This window comes from Numenius arquata, chromosome 3, assembly GCF_964106895.1.
Source record: "Numenius arquata chromosome 3, bNumArq3.hap1.1, whole genome shotgun sequence".
In the NCBI taxonomy this organism is placed as follows: Eukaryota; Metazoa; Chordata; class Aves; order Charadriiformes; family Scolopacidae; genus Numenius; species Numenius arquata.
Window position 1 is genome coordinate 54,375,127 of NC_133578.1, and position 23,392 is coordinate 54,398,518.

The 23,392-nt window shown below is 43.4% G+C and overlaps 2 protein-coding genes and 1 non-coding gene across 3 annotated transcripts in view; 1 reads left to right on the forward strand and 2 right to left on the reverse strand.

Moving 5' to 3' along the window:
- Positions 1 to 11,548, forward strand: part of MATN2 (matrilin 2) — a 65,455-nt gene extending 53,907 nt beyond the window's left edge. The window contains exons 22-26 of the mRNA XM_074145827.1: positions 1,970 to 2,122; positions 6,371 to 6,442; positions 7,014 to 7,124; positions 7,368 to 7,463; positions 9,982 to 11,548. Of these exons, the coding sequence (XP_074001928.1) occupies positions 1,970 to 2,122; positions 6,371 to 6,442; positions 7,014 to 7,124; positions 7,368 to 7,463; positions 9,982 to 10,034 (485 nt within the window). The 3' untranslated portion in view covers positions 10,035 to 11,548. The remainder of the gene's footprint in view (positions 1 to 1,969; positions 2,123 to 6,370; positions 6,443 to 7,013; positions 7,125 to 7,367; positions 7,464 to 9,981) is intronic.
- RPL30 (ribosomal protein L30) lies at positions 10,933 to 15,601 on the reverse strand. Its single transcript, XM_074145828.1, has 5 exons — positions 15,476 to 15,601; positions 15,329 to 15,384; positions 14,224 to 14,369; positions 13,293 to 13,423; positions 10,933 to 12,022 (listed from the first exon to the last, which is right to left on the reverse strand). The coding sequence occupies exons 2-5, from the start codon at positions 15,347 to 15,349 to the stop codon at positions 11,973 to 11,975; spliced, it is 348 nt and encodes a 115-aa protein (XP_074001929.1). The 5' UTR covers positions 15,350 to 15,384; positions 15,476 to 15,601; the 3' UTR covers positions 10,933 to 11,972.
- LOC141463587 (small nucleolar RNA SNORA72) lies at positions 12,266 to 12,400 on the reverse strand. Its single transcript, XR_012463237.1, has one exon. It is a non-coding gene; the product is annotated as a small nucleolar RNA SNORA72 (small nucleolar RNA).
- Positions 15,602 to 23,392: the final 7,791 nt, after the last annotated feature.

Genomic DNA, 23,392 nt, shown 5'->3' on the forward strand with positions numbered 1-23,392 from the left:
CTGTTTCTATGTGCCTTATCAGATGATATGCTGAAATGTAACTGAAAATTTCTGATTTTTAATTTAGAATTTGTCTGGGCAGAAATGGATCTTCTGGGACACCTGTACCATAAATCAGAAACTTTTCAGTTGTTTAGTAGAGTCAATTGAAAATTTTCAAAACCTCTCAAGAAAATAAAGGATCCATTTTTCTTTGCAAAACAATTTGTTTTATGAGAAAATGCTTTAAGAACCATGGCTTATATCCCACCAAACAGAGAAAACAGCTTTAGAAGATGCTGCACATCTTTCTTTCTGTTCTTGTTTTATTGACTTGATGTATCAATCATAGCTTGATACGCGATTAGTGTAGCATTGGTCAGGACTGATACCTCTCAGTAAGGAGAAAAGGGAAAAATGTCCAAGCATATGAGAAGACCATGTGCTAACACTGTTGCCATTACAATGAGATAAAAACAAACTGTTTTTTAAAATTTTAAAACCAAAACCGAAACTGTATACATAACTAGTGAGATCTGGGAAAGTACATGGAGGATTTATAGGACTGAAGAAGGAAAGAAGTATAAGCCAACCTTGCTTACTTGCTGAATGAAGCCTGAGCTCCGGCCTGCTTCCACTGAGATTTGTAACGCTACAAGCAAAATCCATCCCCTGTGTAATTGCAGCGTAGGCAATGCAGTAATGCTGAATATGAAATTGGCCTTGAATGCTTTATCACTGATATCTCCAAGTCTTTAAAAAGCAACAGCCCTCAGCAGACTGGTCCATTCATTAAACTGAATCAGCTTCTGGTGAATGTTTTACTTTCCTGGCTAAAGTGCAATGGTAGGCAGATTCGTGACGAAAGAAAGGAAATGCTTACGTTAAATGTTGAAGAGTTGGAAAATGCATATTTTATGATGCTATCAGATGCAGGATTCTTCAGCAAAAAGGTTAAAGTTGCAATTCAGTGAGTGTGTAGCTGTTATTACCCCATGATAATAAAGCATTATCAAACCTCCTCATCCTGTTTTATCTGAAATCAACCAGCTGGGACAGTAGCTGGTTGAATTTTTTAAAAGAGCTTGAAATACTATGAAGCTCATAATTGTATTATGAATCACAAAGTCAGTAATAGTTCTGGACACTTTTTAAGCCAGATCTGACGTAAAGAGAAATGTATCAGATCATATGCTCACAAGAATTAAATAACAACTGCTGAAAAAGGCGATATTGCAGATCACTATGTTTTGTATTCTTTGCTTGTTTAAAGTCTGTCTGGTGAGAGGGCTGCGAACCACTTTCTCCTTCCCTGCTTTCAGAGGGAAGAAAACTACAAATCCTCATTTACTTTCTCCCTAGCACCTCTGCTGAGGAAATGCTTGTCCCAAGCATCCCTGTTTAAGGCTCTTCCTCTCCTAGCCCCACAAATCATTGATTTTTTCCCCTGTTCTTACCCTGATAGGTCTGGGTGACTGTGCAGTGCCTCCCAGCCCACCAGTGTCCCTTAGAGTGCAAGAATCTCATCTCAGTGTGCTCTGAGGATTTCAATGAAACACTAAGTATTCATATTTTTCTAAGAAAAATACTGCCGTTTTTCAGGATTCTGCCCTATTTTCTAATATATAATAGGTCTTCCCATCAACCCAGTAATTAGCTTTATTGCACACACCCTATGTATACAGAGACATACAAACACTGTTTTGCAGTGATCTTTCTGGGTTCATTTACTATCAGTAGCGGCCAGGCAACTGTCATCTCTTTAACTTAAAAACTGTTAAATTACAGCCAAGTAGATAGTTTCTGCACGTCTCTCAAAACCTAATGGATATTAAGTCTGTTCAAAACAGATTTTGAAGTTACAGAGCATATACATTTCTTGTGCTCTCCATTTCTCTCTCTTGACTAATGCTCATATTTTCCTTTCATGGAGGAGCAAGGGTTTAGAACTGCTGATGTAATAATTATGTGCAATTTCTTTTGAACCTAGGTATAATTATCTATGCCATTGGAATAGGAAAAGCAATTGAGGAAGAACTGCTGGAAATTGCTTCTGAGCCATCATATAAACATCTCTTTTATGCTGAGGATTTCACAGCTATGGAGGACATAAGTGAAGAGCTAAGAGCCCGAATCTGTGAAGGTAACAGTATTCCACTTTCATTGAGATAGAAGAATTAATTCTTATAGATTTTTTGCAGTCCTAAAAGGATAACTAGTGTCATACCATAAGTCATAGATCATTGGTGTCAGATATTGCAAGGCATAAGTCACTCAAGGTAATTTTTCTGCCCTTTAATATGTGAGGAATATATACCCCTAATCTATCACCACAGAAAGGTATATAATAATTGTCCTTCCTTTATTTTCATAAAGGTTGCATAAAATATATGCTTCTGTGCCCAGAAGAATCAATTGCTCCCTCCCCTTTCTTTTTCTACAGTTAAGTCAGCCACGCACCAAACCCCACCCTGCCAAAAAAGCATGATCTACTTCATTAGGAATGTGGGAAAATAATCAGGGATTTTTAATGTCTTAATGAGAATAAAAAAATTACTCTTTAAGACCAGTGGCAAAAACCTAAACCACAGCAAAACAAATCATCAAGAGCTGTTGTGCGTATTTATAGAAGACTAAAAATAGTTCCCTGAACATACAGTCACAGCTACAAAGAGTGGATCTCAGTTATGCATAAGCTCCAAGTTTTGCTCCACAGAAGTGGAAGGTTTGTTCCAGAAGGCACCCTTCCTCACTCTGGCACAAGCGGCCTCTATAAAAACATTCCCAGCTGAAGTTCTGCAAGGGGACAGGGGAATGTGAGCTGGGATGAAAGCTGTTCAGCCAGAGAGAGGACAGTAAGTCTGTTTGTATGTTCAGATTGGTACCTGAAGTAAAATTCAGAAGCGTCACTGTGAATAATATTAGTCATAGCACTAGAATTGCGCAAGATGATTTCATTTTCACTAGCTTCTATTTGGTTGTTTTTCTTGGAATTAAATGCCAACAGGTTTTATTTTCTTCTTTAACGATACTGTGTAAAATTGGCTGGCAAGCAGCAGTGCAATTCTTCCTCATACAGATGTCAAGGAAGAATCTGAAAAAAAAAAAAAAAAAGAATATTAGAATGTTTTCTAGCTTGTATATTCTTTGTGATTCAGTCCTGAGAAGTCCTAGTTCCACCTTTCTGAAATCCAAAATACTAAGATAACGTGAAACTAAGTCTGTTAAATTAACCTTCTTATGAGGCAGATAATCTGCTGATGACAGCATGTCATCTTAAAAGCTTGGGGAGATGCCAAAGCCAAAAGTATCTGGCAACCAGTATAATAATTCTCACTCATTAGCAAACCCCAGAGCTCGGTGATGGAAATGCATCCCTCAGGTGCCCACAGCGGTGTTTAGCAACTACGATTTTCCTTTCCTTTTTTTTTTTTTTTTTTTTTTTTAACCTGACTCCTTACCATATGATAAATAAGTAAATCCTGCCCCTTTGTGGCAGTTCCTAGACTACACCACTAGTAAGTGGGCAGAGCTGGTGCCTCTTGGCTTCTGTCCTCCTCCTCTCTCACCAACAGGCAATGCCTCACACCTGTGAGCTGAGGACTGACCCAGCCTTGTTTTTCTGGACACTCCAGGACTACCTATTGCTCATCGACTCGCTCCACCAGAAGTTCTGCCTCCAAGCCTCTTACACAAGCAGAAAGTTTGTGGGTTTTTGTTTTTTTTTTTTTCCCCTTCCTCTGTTTTGGTTTACAGCCTAAATTATTTCCCTCCTTTGCAACAGCAGTAATTTAACTTTTACTCCAGCCTTGGTCCTTAGCTGAGGGCTTCTGAGGCTCCAGCCTATGAAGGCAGTGGGAGACCCTCTGAACCTCATGGATTCCACTGACAAAGCCTCTCACTCCCAGTCCCAGCTGTGGATGGGCTGCACATTACCAAGTAAAACAGGAGCCCTCCAAATCTCTTTTGGGGTAAGGTTTTTTCCTTTTATTCTGCAAGAAAGCATCAGCCTTGTAGAATAGCTGCTGACCACTATTAATTATTCTTGATGACTAGTAGCAAAAAAAAAAAAAAAAGGTGGTTTTCTCTTTTGCCTCTTATTGAGGGGAATTCAGTCAGGAATTCAGTCAGAATTTCAGTCAGAAATTCAGTCAGAAGGTTCCCATTCATCGCTTTGGTTAATGTTCATTTCTCATCTGACCAGAAGCACTAACAATGCTTCTACAGCAATGTCATATATAATACACACTCATCATGATTGCCTCTTCATCCCCGTTCTGAGCATGTGCGTTATGGAAGCCTTTAATTACATGGTCACATACTATTTTTGTCGCAAGCCCCCATTTCTGATCAGATGACAGTCCTCAGCAGCCTGCTGGTTAACATTCTGTTCTCCTTCCAAATTGTGGATCATTTTCACTGCTACAAATAGTCAGCCACTGCTTTTGAAGACACACTTTTTTGAAGAACACTTTCTCACAGACTTTTCCTAATAAAATACTTATGTTTTGTTAGAACACTAAAAACAAACACCCAACTTCAGCATTGCTCCCCAACAAATCCGAATATTTTTGTTCACTGCACTGACTTCACCAAGGGACTCAGAGTTAGGGTTAGCAGCCTCTGTCGCTACTTGTCTGATTATGCACAGCTTCACAAAGGTGATGAGATCAAAAATCTTTGGCCCCCAACCAATTTCTCCCCAACTGGAGACCTTCTGCCACACTTCTACCAGTCTATCCCGTCCCTCACATCTGACTCCTAATTTCTTGTCTATACCAGCCCAGTGTCCAAAGCTCAAACTTTTCATGTTAGTTCCTCTGCCCTTCCTAGACAGAGGAACCGTCTAGAGCAACCTTCTAGGCTCCTTCCTAGAGCAAGTCATTACCCAGGGTCAAACACTCAAGGTTCATCTACCCATTTCTTCCCTCCTACACTGGAAATCTCACCATCCTTGTTCCCAGGTGATCATTCTTCTGCTAGACTCCTCACCCAGTTTGTTTCATTCCTTACCTTGTCACCTCATCCCACACCTCTCTGCCCTGAACTCTTCTTCAAACTCTTCTCCCACCAGCTGGTTCCCAGACTTTTTGATATATATATACATATTATATATTTTATATATATTATGTATAATATATAAAATATATTTTTTATTTATTTTTAAAAATATATTTTATTTATATATATAATATATTTTTTATTTATTTTTAAAAATATATTTTATTTATATATATCATCTGCCCACTGAACTCTGGTCTTCTTACTGAGCCATTCATCTCTGTTCATTCCCTGTTCCTCGTGCTCAGGCATTCCAGCCCCCACCCAGAGGGTCTCATCTCCTTCCCAGTGCATCTTAGCACAGCTGCATATTATCATCCATCTGTCAAAATCCACTATACCAGAGATCCCAATAGCTATAACAAACCTACCGGGCCCAGAAGCATCTTCCATCTCCCTACTGCATCTTCATGGCGTATCAGGAGAGTTTGCACCATCACCGTTTACCCTCACATTCACTTTCAGTGAAGGAACTCTGGGTATATTTGCTGGAGGGAGTCCCAGATGCTCCATCCGCCCCCCTGGCACAGTTGATCAAGTCGTGCCGTTGTTAAATGTATGTTCTTCAGCTCATCTGGGCCATTAAGGGCTCCACAGTTAATTGAAGATGAAGCATTTATTTTCTAGACAGGAACGCATTCTTAAGGAACCAAAGCTGCCTCTGCATTACCCTCTTGCGGCAAACAAGGGGTACTGCACAGAACGACTCGAAGAGGTTATACCTACATGTAAAATAGCTTCCATTTCTCTCCAGACACCCTTTGACTAAAAAGATGGGCATGTGGAGTCTGAAATAAATTCCTACATTTTAAAGCCCGCACTTCATGAATCAGAAACTTGTATTTTTGTTTATAACCGTGGTGCATCAAATAAACTCTACCATGCCCTTCTCACCTGAACACTCCCAACTCCCTGATCAGTATTTTCTATTATAAAGCAGAAAATTGACGGAGACCAAGAAATTTCTTCCTTTTTCAAGCAGTTTTTATTCTTATTCACCCCAAAGGACTGATGGATGACAATGAAACATGCAAGAATTTTCACTAAAGGACACAAAGTAGGTTGCTGTCATTTCTGATTGCTTCACTACTATTAATCTATTCCTAAAGCACTTCTGGGTTAGGAAGAGTTCCTCTGATAACCCGAGTTGAAGGGTGAGTCCTGGAGTTTCCATCAACACTGGACCTCTTCTAAACTGCACAGGTATGAGGCATTCTCCATGTGAATGACAGACAGAAACACCAAGTTACTGCTAAAAAAATCTCCATTTCTAGGGAATGTGAACATTTTTATTGTTATCTCACTTCCTGCGGCAATTTCTTTCTACCAGCCTTGAAAGAGTCAGCTCACCAGCAGGATCCAGCATCTGGGAAGTTTCACAAGACTGGTCCACAGCCTTCAGGTTGGCTGTTTTAACTCAAGTGTTTTGCTGTCTCCCTTGACCATTACTAAGTTGCCTCTTCATGCTGCCTTCTGTATAGAACCCTAACAATTCCTCTCCGAGAGAACTGTTTGTCCCATTCCCCTTCCCACCCACCCCCTAAGCCACCCTCTGTTCTGAATTCAAATCTGCTTTGTACCAACAAAATTTGAGATGCACTGTAACAAACGCATGGCCGCATACTCCTTACACCATCTAAATGAAATACTTCATGGGGAAACTTGTATTTCAACACTGTGCTTGGTATTTTAAAGCATGTTCAGCTTCCAATCACTTCTGTTTCTCACGGGAACCTTCACAACTCCCTTTCAATTCTGCAACCTGCAACTTAAATCCCGTATACAGTAAATACAGGCTAACGGCTCGGTTCCTTCACATCTTTGTATCCCTAGTTCTCTCCATGAATGATCCTCACTGCAATCAGTGAGATTACTCACTAATTAAGGAAAACTGCATGTGAGTAGAAAAAAACCAACCTGTATAATTAAGTGAAGTGGGCTTGATTTTTAGACTTTTGGGGGGTTTCCTGCAGGACCTGAATCAACCACAATAGCCATCACAGATGTCATTGCCTGTCCCAATCTTGCAGTACACCACAAGTATCTTTTTGAAGACAGTCACACTCACTCAACAAGAACAACAGGTAATCAGGTGACCTTTGTTTAGAATAATCCAGACTGCTCTTTGAATATATAGGCCTAAGTGTTACATGCTATTTTACCATATTTACAAAATCTGCCCCAGAGCGTTCCTTTGGATGTTGACCTGTTTTGAGAACAGGAAGCTGTATTAAACCTGCTCTGCATTTACAAGTCCTTGTCATTTCCTCCCCCACCCCATTTGATTTATTCAGCATTTAGTCTGTTTCACCGTTTCTCTTTTTCAGCAAAATCTTCAAAAGATAAAGACCAGTGCAAATGTGAAAACCTTGTGACATTCCAGAACTATGCAACCAATGAAGTACAAAGACTCACCCAACGATATATCCTTTCAGAATAATTGTTTTTCACGTGTAAGACAAGGGGGACAGGTTAAGAGAAATGATAATTATAACGCATCAAGTCTAAGCTGCCTCTGTAGCTCAAACCAGTATAATGAAAAGCTAAACTACTTACTAGATAATGTACTCTCCAAGAAGCAAGGCTTTTAAGACTTGAAATCTCCCTCTCCTTCATAGAAGGGACCAAAATATCAGGATATATAAGGATCTTAAACTTTAATAATCCCTAACAGTAAACACCTTCAGGGACAGCAAAGAAACGGCTGGGCAAATTCAGGACTAACACTCTTTGCTTTGAATTAATTCTTCAGATGGTACCAAAATAGCATTTCTTGGCTACAGGAGTCAGAATACAGGAGATGCTTCCCTTCTGAACTGCCTGATGCAGCGAGTCATTTAAAACAATACTCCAAATGAAGAGGAATTTGGAGGACTGAGGTCTGATAATTTTGCATAAACAAATACACAAATAAAAATTGGCAAAGTGGAGATCAATAGCTTTTCCCACACACACAAGTTTATCTTTTCAAGGGAGCTGTTAGCACAGTAGCTTCTACACTATCTGTAACATCCACCAGGTGACTTGAGAGACAACAGCAGCGAATTGGCAATACAACCTTCTGCAGTATTTTGCATCGTGCAGTATTTACGCAGTAAAATCCTGTATTTTCTTCAGGAAAGCTGCTTCTGCCTAATCAAATAAATAGAAGATGTGATGTCTTATTATTTAAGTTTTGTAATTGTGTGCAAGATCAAGAAGCACTTATTTTCTGCACAGGAGAGTGCAGTGACACCAACAGCTCATAACAGTGTGCTTCTTAGACAAGAACAGCTTCAGACTGAGGAACCCGTGGAGTTAACAGTCCGTCCAGAGTCAGGCTAGCAGAGCCCTTGGTGGTCGTGACAGCAGGCAAGACCAAAGAGGACTGTTAATCTGATGCAAAACATTGCCTACCAGTTCAAACCTTACCTCCAGCTTTTTTTTTTTTTTTTGTGTGTGACAGCAGCAGCCAGCCTCACTATGTATTCCACCTTCCCAAGTGAATCCTTCATGGGTAGCTTAAGGAATCATGTTCTGATCACTTCACTCATTTTAAATTATTGCATGCAAAGTAGAATTACTTCAAAAAGGGGGAGAAAGCCATCGCATCACTAAGTGCTTCAAATGCTCATCAACATTTATACTGCTCTGAAGCGACTTCTCCAAAGTCTCCAGGTCATTTCCCACATCCTTTAGAGCATTATCCAGACACATGCAGTTCCAACCTAGATGCTGACAAGAAAGGAGACCCCTTCTTCCCTCTTCAGCAGAAGCCTTAGCATCTTTACTGTCATCTCTTGTAGCTGGGTTATGAGGGACTTTGAGCTTACTCAGAATCGAACAGGGCTTACCAACATGTGCTTTTTTGCTTTAAAAATTGAGCAGGCAATCCTGTGATTAGTGTTTTTTAGAGTCCAAGAAGGACTCCCACTCTTGATCATTACTAGCACAAGGATGTATTCTCATCATCAATACAATGAGGGGGGAGGGCAGCACATGGCTGTTCTGGGCGAACTCAAGAGGCTGAATTCAATTTCCCTGTCTATCCTAACCAATTTCTAACAGCCCCTTGTCAAAGACTCCACTTTTATATGCCCAGCTGTCCATTTTTCCTTGCGCAAGACCTTAAAACATTGAAATCAAGACACTAGACTAACAAGCAAAGAGTGGGGTAGAGCAACTTAGTCCTTTTAAGGTGGGCTTCAGTTCTCCCTTGATGCTAGGCCCCCTCTTCCTCTCAGCCTCCCCTAGCTCCAGCCTTACAATGGCTCTTGGAGAGGTGGCTAGGTAGACAGTACAGATCAGACCTCCTCCTGCAGCAGACCTAGCACTGCTGTCAGCTGGAGGTGCTTATCAAGACAGCGATGCTGTACACTGCTTTGCATCGTTACAGCTTCTTATTTCTGATGGAGCCAGCCCCAGGTCCCACGGAGCTTGTTGTGCTCTACTCCACATCTGTCTGGAAACCACTGGCTTGGTAAAAACAGCACCCTACACACATTGCCATAGGGAGGAGTATAAGATCATGAGCAGACATTCTTACTGCAGTCATGGAGCTCCAGACAGTTTTATCATCTACTGATAGCTTACATTCAGTTTTCCATGTGATTGAGTGAAACATTTGTTAAACAGCATTAACTGGGATAAATATTTAGCATCCCCTTTAAATTAGAGGAAGATAGCAAATTTTCAGAACCAACAGCCTTTTTAATAAGGTGCAGCCTGAACTCCATGTCAAGGTATGCCCATTAATGAATATGGCTTCACACAGCTTTCTCAACTCAGGTGATCAAAGCAGAACAAGAAAATACAGGTGAGTATTAGATCAGAAACTACTGGGAGTCAGAGTAACAAAGAGGAGAAACGAGCAAGTTTACAGACCACAGCAATCAGGCAGCTGACACCATTCTTCTATTAATGCATGCTATCAGGAGTCACCTTTCCTTAACTTTTGTCTACTGGAAGAAATGACGAAGAGAATGGAAGACTTGGAAAACAGACTAAAATACTGATCAAAATACACACTATATATTTATACACACAAACTTGTCAGAGCTATTTTCTTAAACTGGTTTAAAGTAAAATAACAAATCCTTGTGTCCTCCAAGATTGAAAAAGAGTATTTTGGATCCCTGCATCTATATACTATGTGTTCTTTCATTGATTGCAGATAAATATCAAAAATTTTATATAAGCGATTTAGTAACTAGCAAAAATTCTAATTAAGCAGAACTAAATAACTGAAATAAGCTATGCAAAATAATAAAATGCTGTTATTTTTTTGAAGTGAAACCTCCATGTTTTGGAGTACTTTGAGGGTATGAATTTATTTGGTTTCCTTTTCTGTATTTCCCTCCTCCACTCACTCTGCTAGTATTTAAAGCACCCTATCTGTGTGGATATATATAGCTCTACATATACATATGTATATAAAAACATACTAACTGAGACAGCATTCACAGCAATTAGGTTTCACTTACACTCTTCCAACAAGAGTAGACTATTGAAATCAGCTGGAAGTAAAAACAGAGGTTTATACATTTGTGTTGAAACTGTGATGAAAGTAAACGGGCAAGTGGGAAGTCTGATGGATTCTCAGGGTATCAGAATCCAAAGTTTCAAGTAGTTTTTCTCTTACCACATCCAGACCATGCAACTTCTCCCCACCATTCTTTGGTCAGCATTAAGCTATTTCCTACCTTTCCTGAACGCAACTAATATTTTAATTATTAAATCATTCTTTGGGCTATACAACTAGCTGCACACCTGTTTGTCAAACACTAAGACACAAACCAAACCAGCAAATTGCTTCCAGCCATTCTGGCCAACTGAAGCGCCTTCAAGTTTTACTCCATCCCCTTGGCAACTGCACTTTGCTGCTCATTTCCCTTTCACACTAACAGCGTTATCTGAACTATCTCTTGAACTCACCCATATCTGTGGCTTAATAGGTAGAGACACCAGTGCTTCCTCCTTTGCTTTGACACATACTGGTTTGCCTCTTTACTATCTCCAAATGGGAATACACAACTTCACCCACTCTATACCAAAAGCAGAAGTAGTTGCAGCCAAACTAGATTTAAGTGATCTCAGATAAGCTAATGAGTGTGCGTGGATACGTAACAGCAAGCTTTAAAAGCTACCTTATGCTTTGGCACACTTTGGCAAACAGAATGCAAGCTCTGCAAGGATACTGGTACATACTGATTTTCATCAGGTGTTTCTTTTATTGCATGTCAGCCAAGCACTGGCACCTCAATTAATAATCCCTAATAAGAAGGAACATCCTGCATTCATGGTCTCACACAGAACAGGCACAAATCTGTAAGACACCAATGTCTTCAGTGACTTGAGAACACCAACTCCTCTAACATCACATCTTCAAAAATTTAAAAAAAGGGAGTAACTTAAAATCAGCTGAGAAGTTAATTGGTATCTTATTGAAAGTATGATGTTATCATGTCTAGCAGCTATCCTATTTCCTATTTGACAGATATATATTCTCTTGGAATGAAAAGACAAAGGGAATAATTTGCAGTAGTACTTTGCGGTTGATTTCATAAAAGTAGTGCGAATTTTTCTTAGTGTAAACCCTTGGGGAATCCCCACCAACATCCCAAATTTGCTGCTGTACCTCACATTACAACTTGGTTTTGCATTAGCACTCCAAACCCAAAACCGAAGGAAGCCCTAGCCTGTTGAGATTTGGCACCATACTTGCCATGATCAAGTCTTACTCCACTTACCTCTCAACATCCACAACTTCTAGAGAAAGAAACAGACAAGTTTTGTCCTGTGAAGGTTATTTCTAACAGAAGAGGAAACACAGCAGTGGTAACGAATCTTCATTTATATAGTTTGTTCCCTAAAACCAGCAAAGGTATAATACAAAATTTTCTAAGAACAGATCTGTAACCAGTTTTATTGTAGAAATAACACCTTTACAGCATTTACTTCTCACTGGCTTGTTCTGGCATGCTTCTAATGATGTCAGAGTCACCTGTAAAACAAAAATATATTGTTACAAGAGGACTCACAGAAAGGTGTTTTCAGGAGTAAGTCAAAAAGTTAAGAAACAAAGAAACCACACAACACACTGACTCTACAAATAGAAAACAAGTTAAAAGCAATATAAAGACAGTCCGTTTGGAAAAAAAGCAAGTAATATTCACAGCTTGATAAAAAAACACACTTGTAACTGTATTTTGCTAATCAATACACAGTGTTTTTACGATAATTACACACCTGTCACTAGCATTTACAAAACCAGTACTAGAGCAACAATCTAGTGCTGGAGGACACAATGCATAGTTTTAATATAGCGAATGTCTAGCCTCCCCTGATCACGAAAATATCAGGACAGCGAGAATATTCGCATTACATTACATAGCTATAATATTTACTTGCAGTTCCTTAGCTCACAGTTAGCCCCCTGCGCCCCCTAAGTCAAACCTAAAAGTAACATTTTGAAAATTAAGTTTACAGCTAGTATTTGAATACAAGCAAGCTAATTAAAGTTTTCTGAAAAAATAGTGAATTCAAACCAATGTCACTTGGGGAACATTCAGTGAAAGTTACTACAGAAATCATTAAATCTGTGTGTATGCATTTTGGTCAACAGACAAAACAAAAGATCGATTCTTCTCTTAGAACATTTTGGAAAGAGAGAAGTAACTTAATTAGCAGTCTATATGAAGAACCAAATCAACTCTCTGGGACAAAGAGTGCTACCAAACCATAGTAGTTACACACAGATTTACAGTTTTTAAATGCCTAATATAATTTTCAACCCTGGATTAGTTCCACCTGCATACAGGTTATTTTTATATATAACATTCTGGGAAGCAAAACAACTTACAATCCTTTGTCTTAGATAAAAACAGTCAGACAAGGTTGATGCCCACAGCATGTTGCACCAGCTCATGTTCTAGCTGACAGGCTCAGAAGCACATACTGTAAAATTGCTTCCCAGCCACTGAAACCTCCTCACAGACCGAGAGGTAGACAAAACACACAGTCACAGGGTTTAGCAGTAATGGGAGCTACGCACAAATATAAGCAGCAGTAACTCCAGGTTCTAAGAACCTAGGACTCACAAAAGAACAGGACCTTGGTCAGAGAAAATTGTAATTCAGAATTAAACTCAATGGAAAATGACAGCAAAGTGTGTCATCACTCCTGCACGTTACTTGCTCATTGCTGCTACTCACAGGTGAGCAGAGGAATGACTAGTACATACCCATCTGGTCACTCCTGCAAAAGAGACATACCTGGGTCGATGATAGCCAGTGTGCAGACTCTGTAGTATTTTCCGCAAGCTGTGCCCAATTCGATGTTGTTGCCGCTATAATGATGGACACCAGTCTTGGCAAGCATAGCATAGTACTCGATCTCTGATTTTCTGAAATTCAAAAACTAGGTGTTACAGTACTGACAAACAATTCTGATTGACTGTAATACAGCAAGAGCAGCTTTAACTGCAAACACCCTTAAACTTTACAGTTTTCCTTCGCACCCAGAAAAACACATCTGTCCCTTCCCAGACAACATCACTACTGTGTTGTGGCTCAGGAACCCTTACCCAGAAGGATGCCGAAGGTATGTAACAGCAACCCACTTTTAGAGTGCAAATCCTTCAGACTGCTCCTACACATGCCCATTTCAGGACTTCCAGACTTCAAAAAGGTTGTAGGAGCTAAGCCAAAGTGCATAAACAACAACCCTTATTAATGCTGATACTCAGTAGCCAGGGATTTGACTGCCACTAGCTGTGAAAGAAACTCTGTATTTTTTCTTTAAAAACAAAAAGAAAAAGAATCAATCAATATGCCCTTCTCTTTTGACTTCCACCAAGAGATTCTAGTGGTTAATATTGTTTCTCAATCACTTTCAATTTCACTGGCCAGGAACCTAAATTTATAACTTACTTGGACAGCAAATTTTGTGTGCTTCAAATATTTTAAATCAGTATCAATTTGAATTACAAAGCTAGAAAAACGTTGGGAAGCATTTCAACACATCCAGACCTGAAAGCACTATACACCAAACAACCCATCACTTTTATTTCATAGCACTCTGGAATATATGAGTAAAGTACTCTGCATTAATAATTCGCTGTAGCAATTAACACGAAGTACATGCTGTACTCATACAAAGAACCTGAGTTTTAAAGAGAATTGGTTTTTCCATACATCTACTTACCTCAAAGCAGGACAGTTGTTGGCTAGGATGACCAACTTGGCTTTGCCCTGACGAATCATTTTTAGAGTCTGTTTGTATCCTAGCACATATTTACCACTTTTCATAACAAGCTGAAGCCTAGAGTTTATAGACTCCAGGGACTTTTTCTGAAAAAGACATAGAAAAGCATTATTTTATGTTACTTTACATTTCGCAAAACAGCAAAAAACATAAGAAAATGAAGAAATTCCAAATACAAGCAATCTTCTAATAATTTCCCTATGATTTGCATAGCAAAACAAAAAAACCCAGCCTACTGTATGAGAAAGTTTGGGGATAGGGGGGTTGCTGACACTATGTTTTTCCCACATTATAAAAACACCCCTTACAAACGTGTCCTAAAATAGAAAAATACATCTTAAGGCATTGTTGCTGCTATCTACATTAATCAATAACACCTGGGTGCATTTGATAGGCCTTTTCAAAGCTCAGCTAGTCAAGTCCAAGTAAATACTACTTCTGCCTTGCAAATCTAAGCCAGGTTTGGAGTATGTCTCTTCCTAGGGCGCACACTAATAGCGTTATACCGGTTAGCAGAAACAAGTAGCCACATGCAATATGAGCTGACATTCCAACAGGAGACCGTAGTACTGATGACAACAGGTAAGTGCATTTGCAAGGAAGGAAGAACTCCACCATCTAACAAAAAACCCACAAGTGACAGAGTCGCCCTAAGAGAAAGGCCAGAACATGCCAGGAAATGCAGAAGCCGAGCTCCACCCGCACTAGGAACTCAGCACCAGCTCCCCCTTCCTCCAGCCAGCACAGGACCCCTGTAAGAGGCCCGGGACAGTGCACAGGAGGGAACTGCGGGCGGAGAAGCCGGGGTGAGGCGGCAGCAGGGCGCGGCCGGCAGCCTGTGCAAGGAGAGCACGGCCCGAACTGCGAGGGCCGTGACAGGACTCTCCGGCTGTGCCCAGGGCCTCCCGCCGCCCCCGGCCCCAGGCCACGCCGGGGCCCACTCTGCCTCACCGCCCCCCTCAGCCGCCCCCTCCCGCGCAGAGCCCGCCGCCAGCGCAGGCCAGGCCGCCGCCACGTGAAGCCGGCGCGGCCGACTCTAACTCACCGTCTTCTTCGCGGCCACCATGTTGCTGCCTCACGTCGCGTCAGGTCGGGCGGTACCTGGAACAAAGGGGTGAACGGGGGGTGGCATTAGCAGCCGGCAACGGCCCCTCCACGCCCGCCCGCGCCGCCCCGGCCGAGCCCCACTCACCGGAGACGCGCCGCCAAGATGGCCGGGCCGCCAGAAAGGACCGAGCTCCCACAAGGCATCGCGGATGCACGCGCCGCAGCTCTCGCGAGATTCGCGACACGGCCTCCACGCCACCTCCCTCCGACTGCCAATGCGCCTGCGCCCAGCAGCGCAGCGCAGCGCGGGGCGGGGCCACCCGGACGTGCCGCGGGGGGGGGGCGTCATGGCGGCTGGGCTTGAGTGAGTGGGTTTGGTTGGGGCCGTGTGGCCGGCCGCCTCCATACACCCTCAACTTCACCATCTCGTGTTTCACGGAGAGATTTTAAACGCCCCTTTTCCTTGTCACGGCCGTGCGGGAGGCTCCAGGCACCGGTCAAGGAAGCCCCTTGCAAGGAGAGTCCCAAGGGGCCTGAGCCTCCCATCCTCCTGTGGGGATGTCACTTCTGCCACAGGGCCGATGTGGGGAATTACAGCGGCCTTCCAGTACCTAAAGGGGGCCTACAGGAGAGATGAAGAGGGACTCTATCGGGGAGTGTAGTGATAGGACAAGGGGTAATGTTTTTAAACTGAAAGAGGGTAGATTTAGATTAGATAATAGGAGGAAATTCTTTGCTATGAGGGTGGTGAAGCACTGGAACAGGTTGTCCAGGGAAGCTGTGGATGCCCCATCCCTGGAAGTGTTCAAGGCCAGGCTGGATGGGGCTTTGAGCAACCTGCTCTAGTGGAGGTGTCCCTGCCCATGGCAGGGGGTTGGAACTCGATGATCTTTGAGGTCCCTTCCAACCCAAACCATTCTATGATTCTATGAGCTTGGGAATAGCTCTGGGCCTGAGGCCACCTGTGTTTGCAGGTTTAGGCTTGGCCCTGAAGTCTTGGAGTCACAGTGCAGGGAACCCTCCTCCTGCCCCCTGCGGGCTCTGGAAGCCATCAGCTTGAAAATCACTGTGCTGAATACAAGACGAGCTGGCTATGACGTGAAGTTCTCAGTTTCAGGCTAAGAACAGTTGATGCCACAGTGGTGTCAGGCCTGGGACAGCCACCCTGGGTGGGTTCAGGGAGGAGCAGCGAGCACCAGTTCAGCTGGTGCCTTCCTGGGCATTATGGGGATGAGCGATGTGGGTGCTCAGGGTGTGAGTTTGGGGGGTTCCCCTGTGATAACCCCCGCAGGAGGAGGCTCAGGGGTCCACCCACAGGACAGCAAGTCTTCTGCTGGTATGACTTCATGCTTTTAGGACACATGGCACCAGAAAGGCACCCCAGCAGATATTTTCTTAGGAAATTATGAAGCTAGCGTGACAGCTTTTCTAGAGTTGCCTGGGTTAGCGCAAGCGTGGGACAGCGTTGTGCCTGTTGGCTGTAGGAGGTTTGATGCCTTTGCCGATATGGGATATGTAGCAACAAACTAAAAAGCCAAGCCAAAACATGTATTCAGTTGTTCTAGTATGGTTATATTAAAAGAGCTTATTTAAAATAAGGGAAATAATTTATAGCAATATACTGTTATGCCTTTCTACTGGTATGGCTACCTCCATGATGAATTTTTTATGTTATATGATCACACACCTTACAAAAATACTTATAACAGGATAACCTTCTCAGTGACAAGCAGCCTTTGGTCAAAATGCACACCATCATCCCAACTATTTTTCTTCTGTGTAGACACTGGGTAACAACCCAGGACATTAGGTATTGACAGATCAATTTAAGCGCCTAGATTAAAATCTAAGCTGCTAACAATAAGATAAAGACAAGATAAAGGTATGTTAGAAAAAATATCACCAAACTTAAGTGGAGCTTAAATATCCCAGGTGAAACTCAAACATTGGTCCATCTCTAATTGTAAAGTCCTCTGGGAATAATTTCTAGATTAAGCACATATAAATAAAATATGTATGATAAATAGTACATATAGTAAATAATAGTATAAGAATGTTACATTTTGATGTGTCCCTATAGTCCAATTTCACTTACTGAAACAAAATAACTTTCAGCCCTTTACAGAGCATAATTTAATCCATTTTGAAGTGTACTTCCAACTGTTATTTTCTTTGGCAGCCGAAAAGTAAACTACATTCTGCATCTCATTCTTTTCTTGTTTGTTCCTCCTCCTCTCTGTGTCCCAGCACTCGGGTGCATTGCTGTTATCATATTGCTACCATCAGATTGTGACATTGTTTTTAAGTTTTTAAACTTTTACCTGGTTGGATGTGATCCTGGCAAAAGAATATAAAGCTCGGTGGGCCTTGTGAAGTCCCGGGTGTGATTCCTTTTGACTGGCTATGCCATGTTTTATGTTATCTTGCAAAACGTGGGAGCCGTGCACAGCTCCAGAAGAGGGAGCTCTTTTCAAGGGTACCCTTGCAACCTCCTCTCGAATTAGGAGAGAATGCGATGCTTTCCTTAAGAGTTTATAAAACTAGTTCTTTTCAGTGATGTGCCTTTTTTTAAAAAAAAAAAACAAACCAAAAACCTGCATTTCCTAAAAAGCTTTCTGGCAGACACTTTGGTCATTGGACCCCAAATTCTGTCCTTAAATCTAGGTGGAAAAAGGATCTGGGGGCGGGGGAGGAATACACGCCGAAATGGGCACTATTGTCTCTCACCTCCCAAATCTCCCTTCTGGGGCCATGAAGGTCACTCCTGGGGTCTGCGGTCTGTAAAATGTCCTTTATAAAGGCAAAGGGCCAGTCCAAGTCAGGTGAAAGCAACACTAGGAGGAAGGAAAAGCTTTGGCCGCATCAAAGTTCCTTGAACAATATAGTGCAGCCACTGTTTTGTTAAAATCAGCAGCTGGGAGTGGATGGGCATTTACCGTGCAGGTGTTTGAGAATTAAAGCCTGGGGGAAGGCACGCAAGGCAGAGTTTGGCACCCAGGCACCCTCCGCAGGGGATGATGAGCCCCCCTCCACCATGAGGCCATGCCACAGCAGAAATAAGAAACAGGGAAGGAAGCAGCAGACAATGTCTCCATCTCTAAAACCAAGTCACAAGATGGAGAGATCCAGGGAGCAGTTGGCAACCTCGGGAAAAACATCATTACTTCTCCCTGCACAAACAGCAGCCACCGTGGCCTCATCCAGCCCTCCCGCCTGGGTGTTACTCTGGCTCAGGGGCTGGTGCCCAGTTTGTCAGTGAAGATGAGCGAGCACGGAATGGAGAGTGCCCAGGGAAAGAAGGGCCACTCCTCCCTACTGCTTCTCCCACCCTGGCCTTACTCTGCGCTTGCCTAGTGAGAGGGCAGGGACAGGGTTTCCAACGGAGTGGGAGAAAATTTAATTCAAATCTGGAGAGTAGTGGGCTTGAAGGAGGTCTCTCACCACCTTCCCCCCCCCCCTAAAATGTGCTGATAAGGTTGGGTAAGAAAGCACCAGTTATAGGCACGAATTAGGAGAGCGGGAGCAGTAGGAGAAATGTCACTGGTGGAGCATTGACCTTTCCCAAAAATTGGGATAACAACTTCATCATTTTGGGCCTGGAGGAAAATGAAACCAACTCAGTATATCTGAGAAATTCTAATTGATCTAGAAGATGGAAAATATCTAAGATCATAAAGAAGCCTTATTTTCTTTGAGTCTGGACATGTGATCACAGATTCCTGAGTCGTGACTGGAGTAACAGTCTAATGGCCATCCTTTACCTGGGGCCACAACTTCATGATATATCAACTTCAGCAGAGATGGCAGCTGAAGATTTCCCACCTTTCCTTTTTTTCTTTTTCCCCAGAGTTGTTTTTAAGCCAAGCCACTGCTTGGTTTGGTGATGCGTCCCACAGCAGTACTGACACAGCCGGTGGGATGTCCTGCTGGGGGTGGACATGGGTGGCCGTGGAGGGTGAGGTGGAAGAACGAGGAAGGGAGCTCCTGTGACAGCACTGACACCAACGCCAGCATATCAGCAAACAACAGTGTGAGCCGTGGTGGCCTGGTGGCCTCAATACTCATAACTGAGGACAGAGAAGCAAGTTCATGTGTTTTCCTGCAGGTGCAGACCCGTCCACGCAGCACAGGCACATGAGTTTCTGCAGAGAAATCCCAAAGCAACTTTTTCTCCACATTAGAGAGCCCCAAACATCGCCCCTTCGAATGCAATGGAACTAATCCTTGTGAATAGGGTGGTCTCATTGCCCACCTAAAAATGACACGTTAGCCGATGGCAGTAAAATGAGGTGCTAAGAAAAAAGGTACACGTGCTAATTATGTGTGCTGTTGTACACAGCGTATAGTTACCTGAGAGAAAAGAATGGAAAGAAGAAACGAAAAAGAAGAAAGAAAAAAAATAATACTGAAGTCTAAAAAACGAGCAGTACGTGGACACCGTAAGGGCACAGCCTGGGATGGATTATTCTGTTAAATTCTCTGAACTTCTGAGATCTTCATAAAGTGGAAGCGGCAGCAGTGCTGACCCTGAAAGAAAGTGGGGATGACCCTGACAGCTGGGGACGCAGGGGAACATCTGAAGCTTCCCTGAGCATCAGCAGGTCATGGGTAGAGCTCAGGACCTGCTCCTTGCCGGAGCCGCTGGGTGCCCGAGAGGATAACGGGTACGGGCCCTTCACCAGCAAAGAGCCAGGAAATGTCTGATGGGATTCAGGGGGAACTTCTGAGTCCTAACCTCCAAAACCCCCTGCAAGGGGGAGTCAGTGTATCTTTATTGTCCTTCACGTGCCAGAGGACCCACGCTAACCCTGAAAGACTCAATTAGAAAAAAGAAGGGTTATCTTTTGAAAAGCTAAGCCTACATCTTTATTTTACCAATATGACCAAAACATGCTATTTCGATAGGGTGAAAATATGCAAAAACACAATCCTGTTCTTACTTACTTTTTTTAGTCCTTTCACATCTCTGCGCAATTACACAACAACGTTGTGGGAACACCTGCAGCCATTATTTTCTCCTTTTGCACTTGTCAGGGCTATTAAAAGTGACAGACTGTGCTCTCTGATAATCATCGCATTTACAGCAAACGCAAACACGTTCAGCCCATTTTCACGGGGTCATGCACCGAACTATCCCCTGTATTGTCAGGCAGACAAATGCAGCGCTCTGTTTCAGATTGCTGGGAATTTGGAATCCCAGTAATGCACAGGTCTGCTGGATTCAGATGCAAACCTCTCCTCAGCCACCCTCCCAGCGGCTTCACGAGGAGGAAAGGAAGGAGGAAAGGAAGGAAGGAAGGAAGGAAGGCAGGAAGGAAGGAAGGAAGGAAGGAAGGGAGGGAGGGAGGAAAAGAGCTGTAGAGGAAAATGGGCCAAATGCAGAAAGGTTATCTCATTAGGGAATAGGGAAAATCTTGAGGTTAAATACTGTTTTTCATGAACACCTGGATATCTGCACAACTTGGATATACTTTCAGTCAGTAAAGGGATGCTAGGAAGTATGTGTGTGTGCACGTATATAAATATATGCATATATCAATACATACATATATATACATATGTGTGTAGCAAGCTTAAAGATAGTGCCAGTACAACAAGATATGTATGTTTTCCAAGGTCTGAATGGCTCTGTTATGTCCGGTCTTCCTGCTCAAAAGATGCAACTTCTCCTTTACTCATGGGAGGATGGAAGAAGACCATGAAATTGCCATTTAGTGATTCCAGGAGTCATCTGCCAAGTGGCCTTTGGGTTCTCATTCCTATTTCTGTACCTTATCCAAGGCCTGTTTAAGACCGTGAAGTACAGCGCAGCCCTGGCCCCCCCGGCGAGTGCCCTTGGCTGCCGATATGTGCCCACACGTGTTCCCTCTCTCTGGCCTCATAAATCTTGGATTCCTTTCTCCACTGTTTCAGTAAGATGGATGGTGGGTGCACTCTGCATAGCTCACCCTTTGGCTAGGACACAGAGGGAAGCAGGTACAAAGCTCCGCAGGCAGGAGAAGGAACTGAATGTGGCTTTCCCTTTTTTATTTTCCTCAGGGCCCAGTGCTCGATGAGTCTGTCCTGGGGCCCGGCCACCTTGCTTTGTGCTCTGAAAGAACATCATAGAAGAAAGGTGGGACGTCAGATATGTTTGTCATCCCTCCCTTACGTATGTGCCATCTGCAGGCAGCTTCCTAAGCTGTCAGGATCCCTTCATCAGTGCAGATGCTTCTGCTTTCATACCTGTGGCAGCAGAACCCGTCCCAGTTTGTAGGCAATAGGTGGGTGCCCATCTGACGCTGAGGCAGCCACATCTGTGCTATAGAGGGAACCCCCTGGTGCTGCACAGGGAACCAGCCTAGCTCCCACCACAGCGCTGGTGGGATTTCACACTAGAAGCATGAAAAATTATTTCTGAAATTAACTTTTAGGTTGCCAAGCCCTTTGTCACACTTCTGCTTTTGTGCTTACACAGCAGCATGCTTTCCTAATGCTAAAGTTGCCAGCATTTCAGCTTCCTGTGTCTGGTAGACATCTTATATACAGCCACAGACAAATCTATACAGCCTACAGTTTGGGGGTTTTTTTATTTATTTATTTTTAAAAAGCATCCTAAAAATGAACTCAAGCTGAGGAAGCAGAAGACAATGTGTTTAGGCTTACATGGTGTATTCCCATCTGTGTTGCTCCTCACACGTTTGCCAGGTGATTTCCCAGTGACATGGGTGCGCTCAGCATGCACTGCACACGCAGTGGCTCTGATGGCTCCAGGGTACACCTTATATCCATGTAATACACACCTTATCTCGATCAGTCTCTCCCATGTGTACCAGAGCTTCACATTTGTGCTACAGTGGTAGTACACGTACCATAGTGTATACCATATGTCCAGGATTTCCACGTGTCCTGCAGCCTGGGTGGAGTTATTGCTACCGCCCCACCTTGGCTGCAGAACATCAATAAACCCTGGACAAATGTCCAAAGACAATACATTTTGTCTGGACAAGTTTCTGGATGGAAAAAAGAAACCCATTTATTTACAAGAATGGGTGATTACTCTAAATTTGAAGGACATAATGAAACATGTCTTGGGTGCAATAAATAAAATACACTGGACCTGCTTATGCAAGCAAATACAGGGTAAACATTCTTCATTCTTACTCTTTGGAAAGTTTCTAAGGCACTTAGACTTCCCTGGACATCTGCTGATTTGCCTATATGCAAATATAAAAATCTTATTAGCTTTATTTTACCTTTAAGGCTGGTGGTAGGGATGTTACAGATGGCTGCTGGATCCAGAGGTCTCTGCAACCTGGAGATTCTCCTTGCCTTCCCGGCTGCTGAGACCCCGGAGGTCTCCCCATCCCAGTCCCACAGATGCATCCACCGCTGTTCCCGTTTGCAGGGAGGGCCAGTAGTGAGGCTGAGCCCCCTGTGCGTATACAGGCACACACGCCCGGGACGCTAAGAGAGAGCACTGCATCTGTAAGTGCACATAGCCCAGTCCTGATGCTCCTCTCCGGCTGGTCCAGACTGGGGTTCCCTGCAGAAACCCCACCCCCTCAGTCTCAGGATCACAAGCACAACCACATTCATGGACCCTCAAACATCAGCACGGCCTCCAAGTCTGTCTAATCATAGAATGGTTAGAGCTGGAAGCGACCTTAAAGATGCCAAACCCCCTGCCACGGGCAGGGACCCTCCCACTAGGTCTAGACCTAGTATCTAGTACCACTAATATCCCTGCCCAGACCCTGGACCCTCCAACCCTGTGCATGGGTCTCCCTCTACTCGATGCTTAACCTGGCTTGAGGTTTGCTACCGAGTCTGACCTACCCCTACACGCACCCAGGATCAAATTCACGGGGCTCCAGCTGCTGTCACGCAGAGCTGCCGTCCCCTTCTCGGCTGCTGCCACTTCAGACCTCACTTAGCGGCACCCTCACTTGGCACACAAGAACTCCTCAAAGGCGGGAATGAACAAATCGGGTGGCCCGGGGTGCGCAGGGCAGCCCCGCCGCCCGGGGCGGGGGGGTGTTTTATGGCACCACGGCCGGGGCCACCCCCCCCGCCTGGCTCC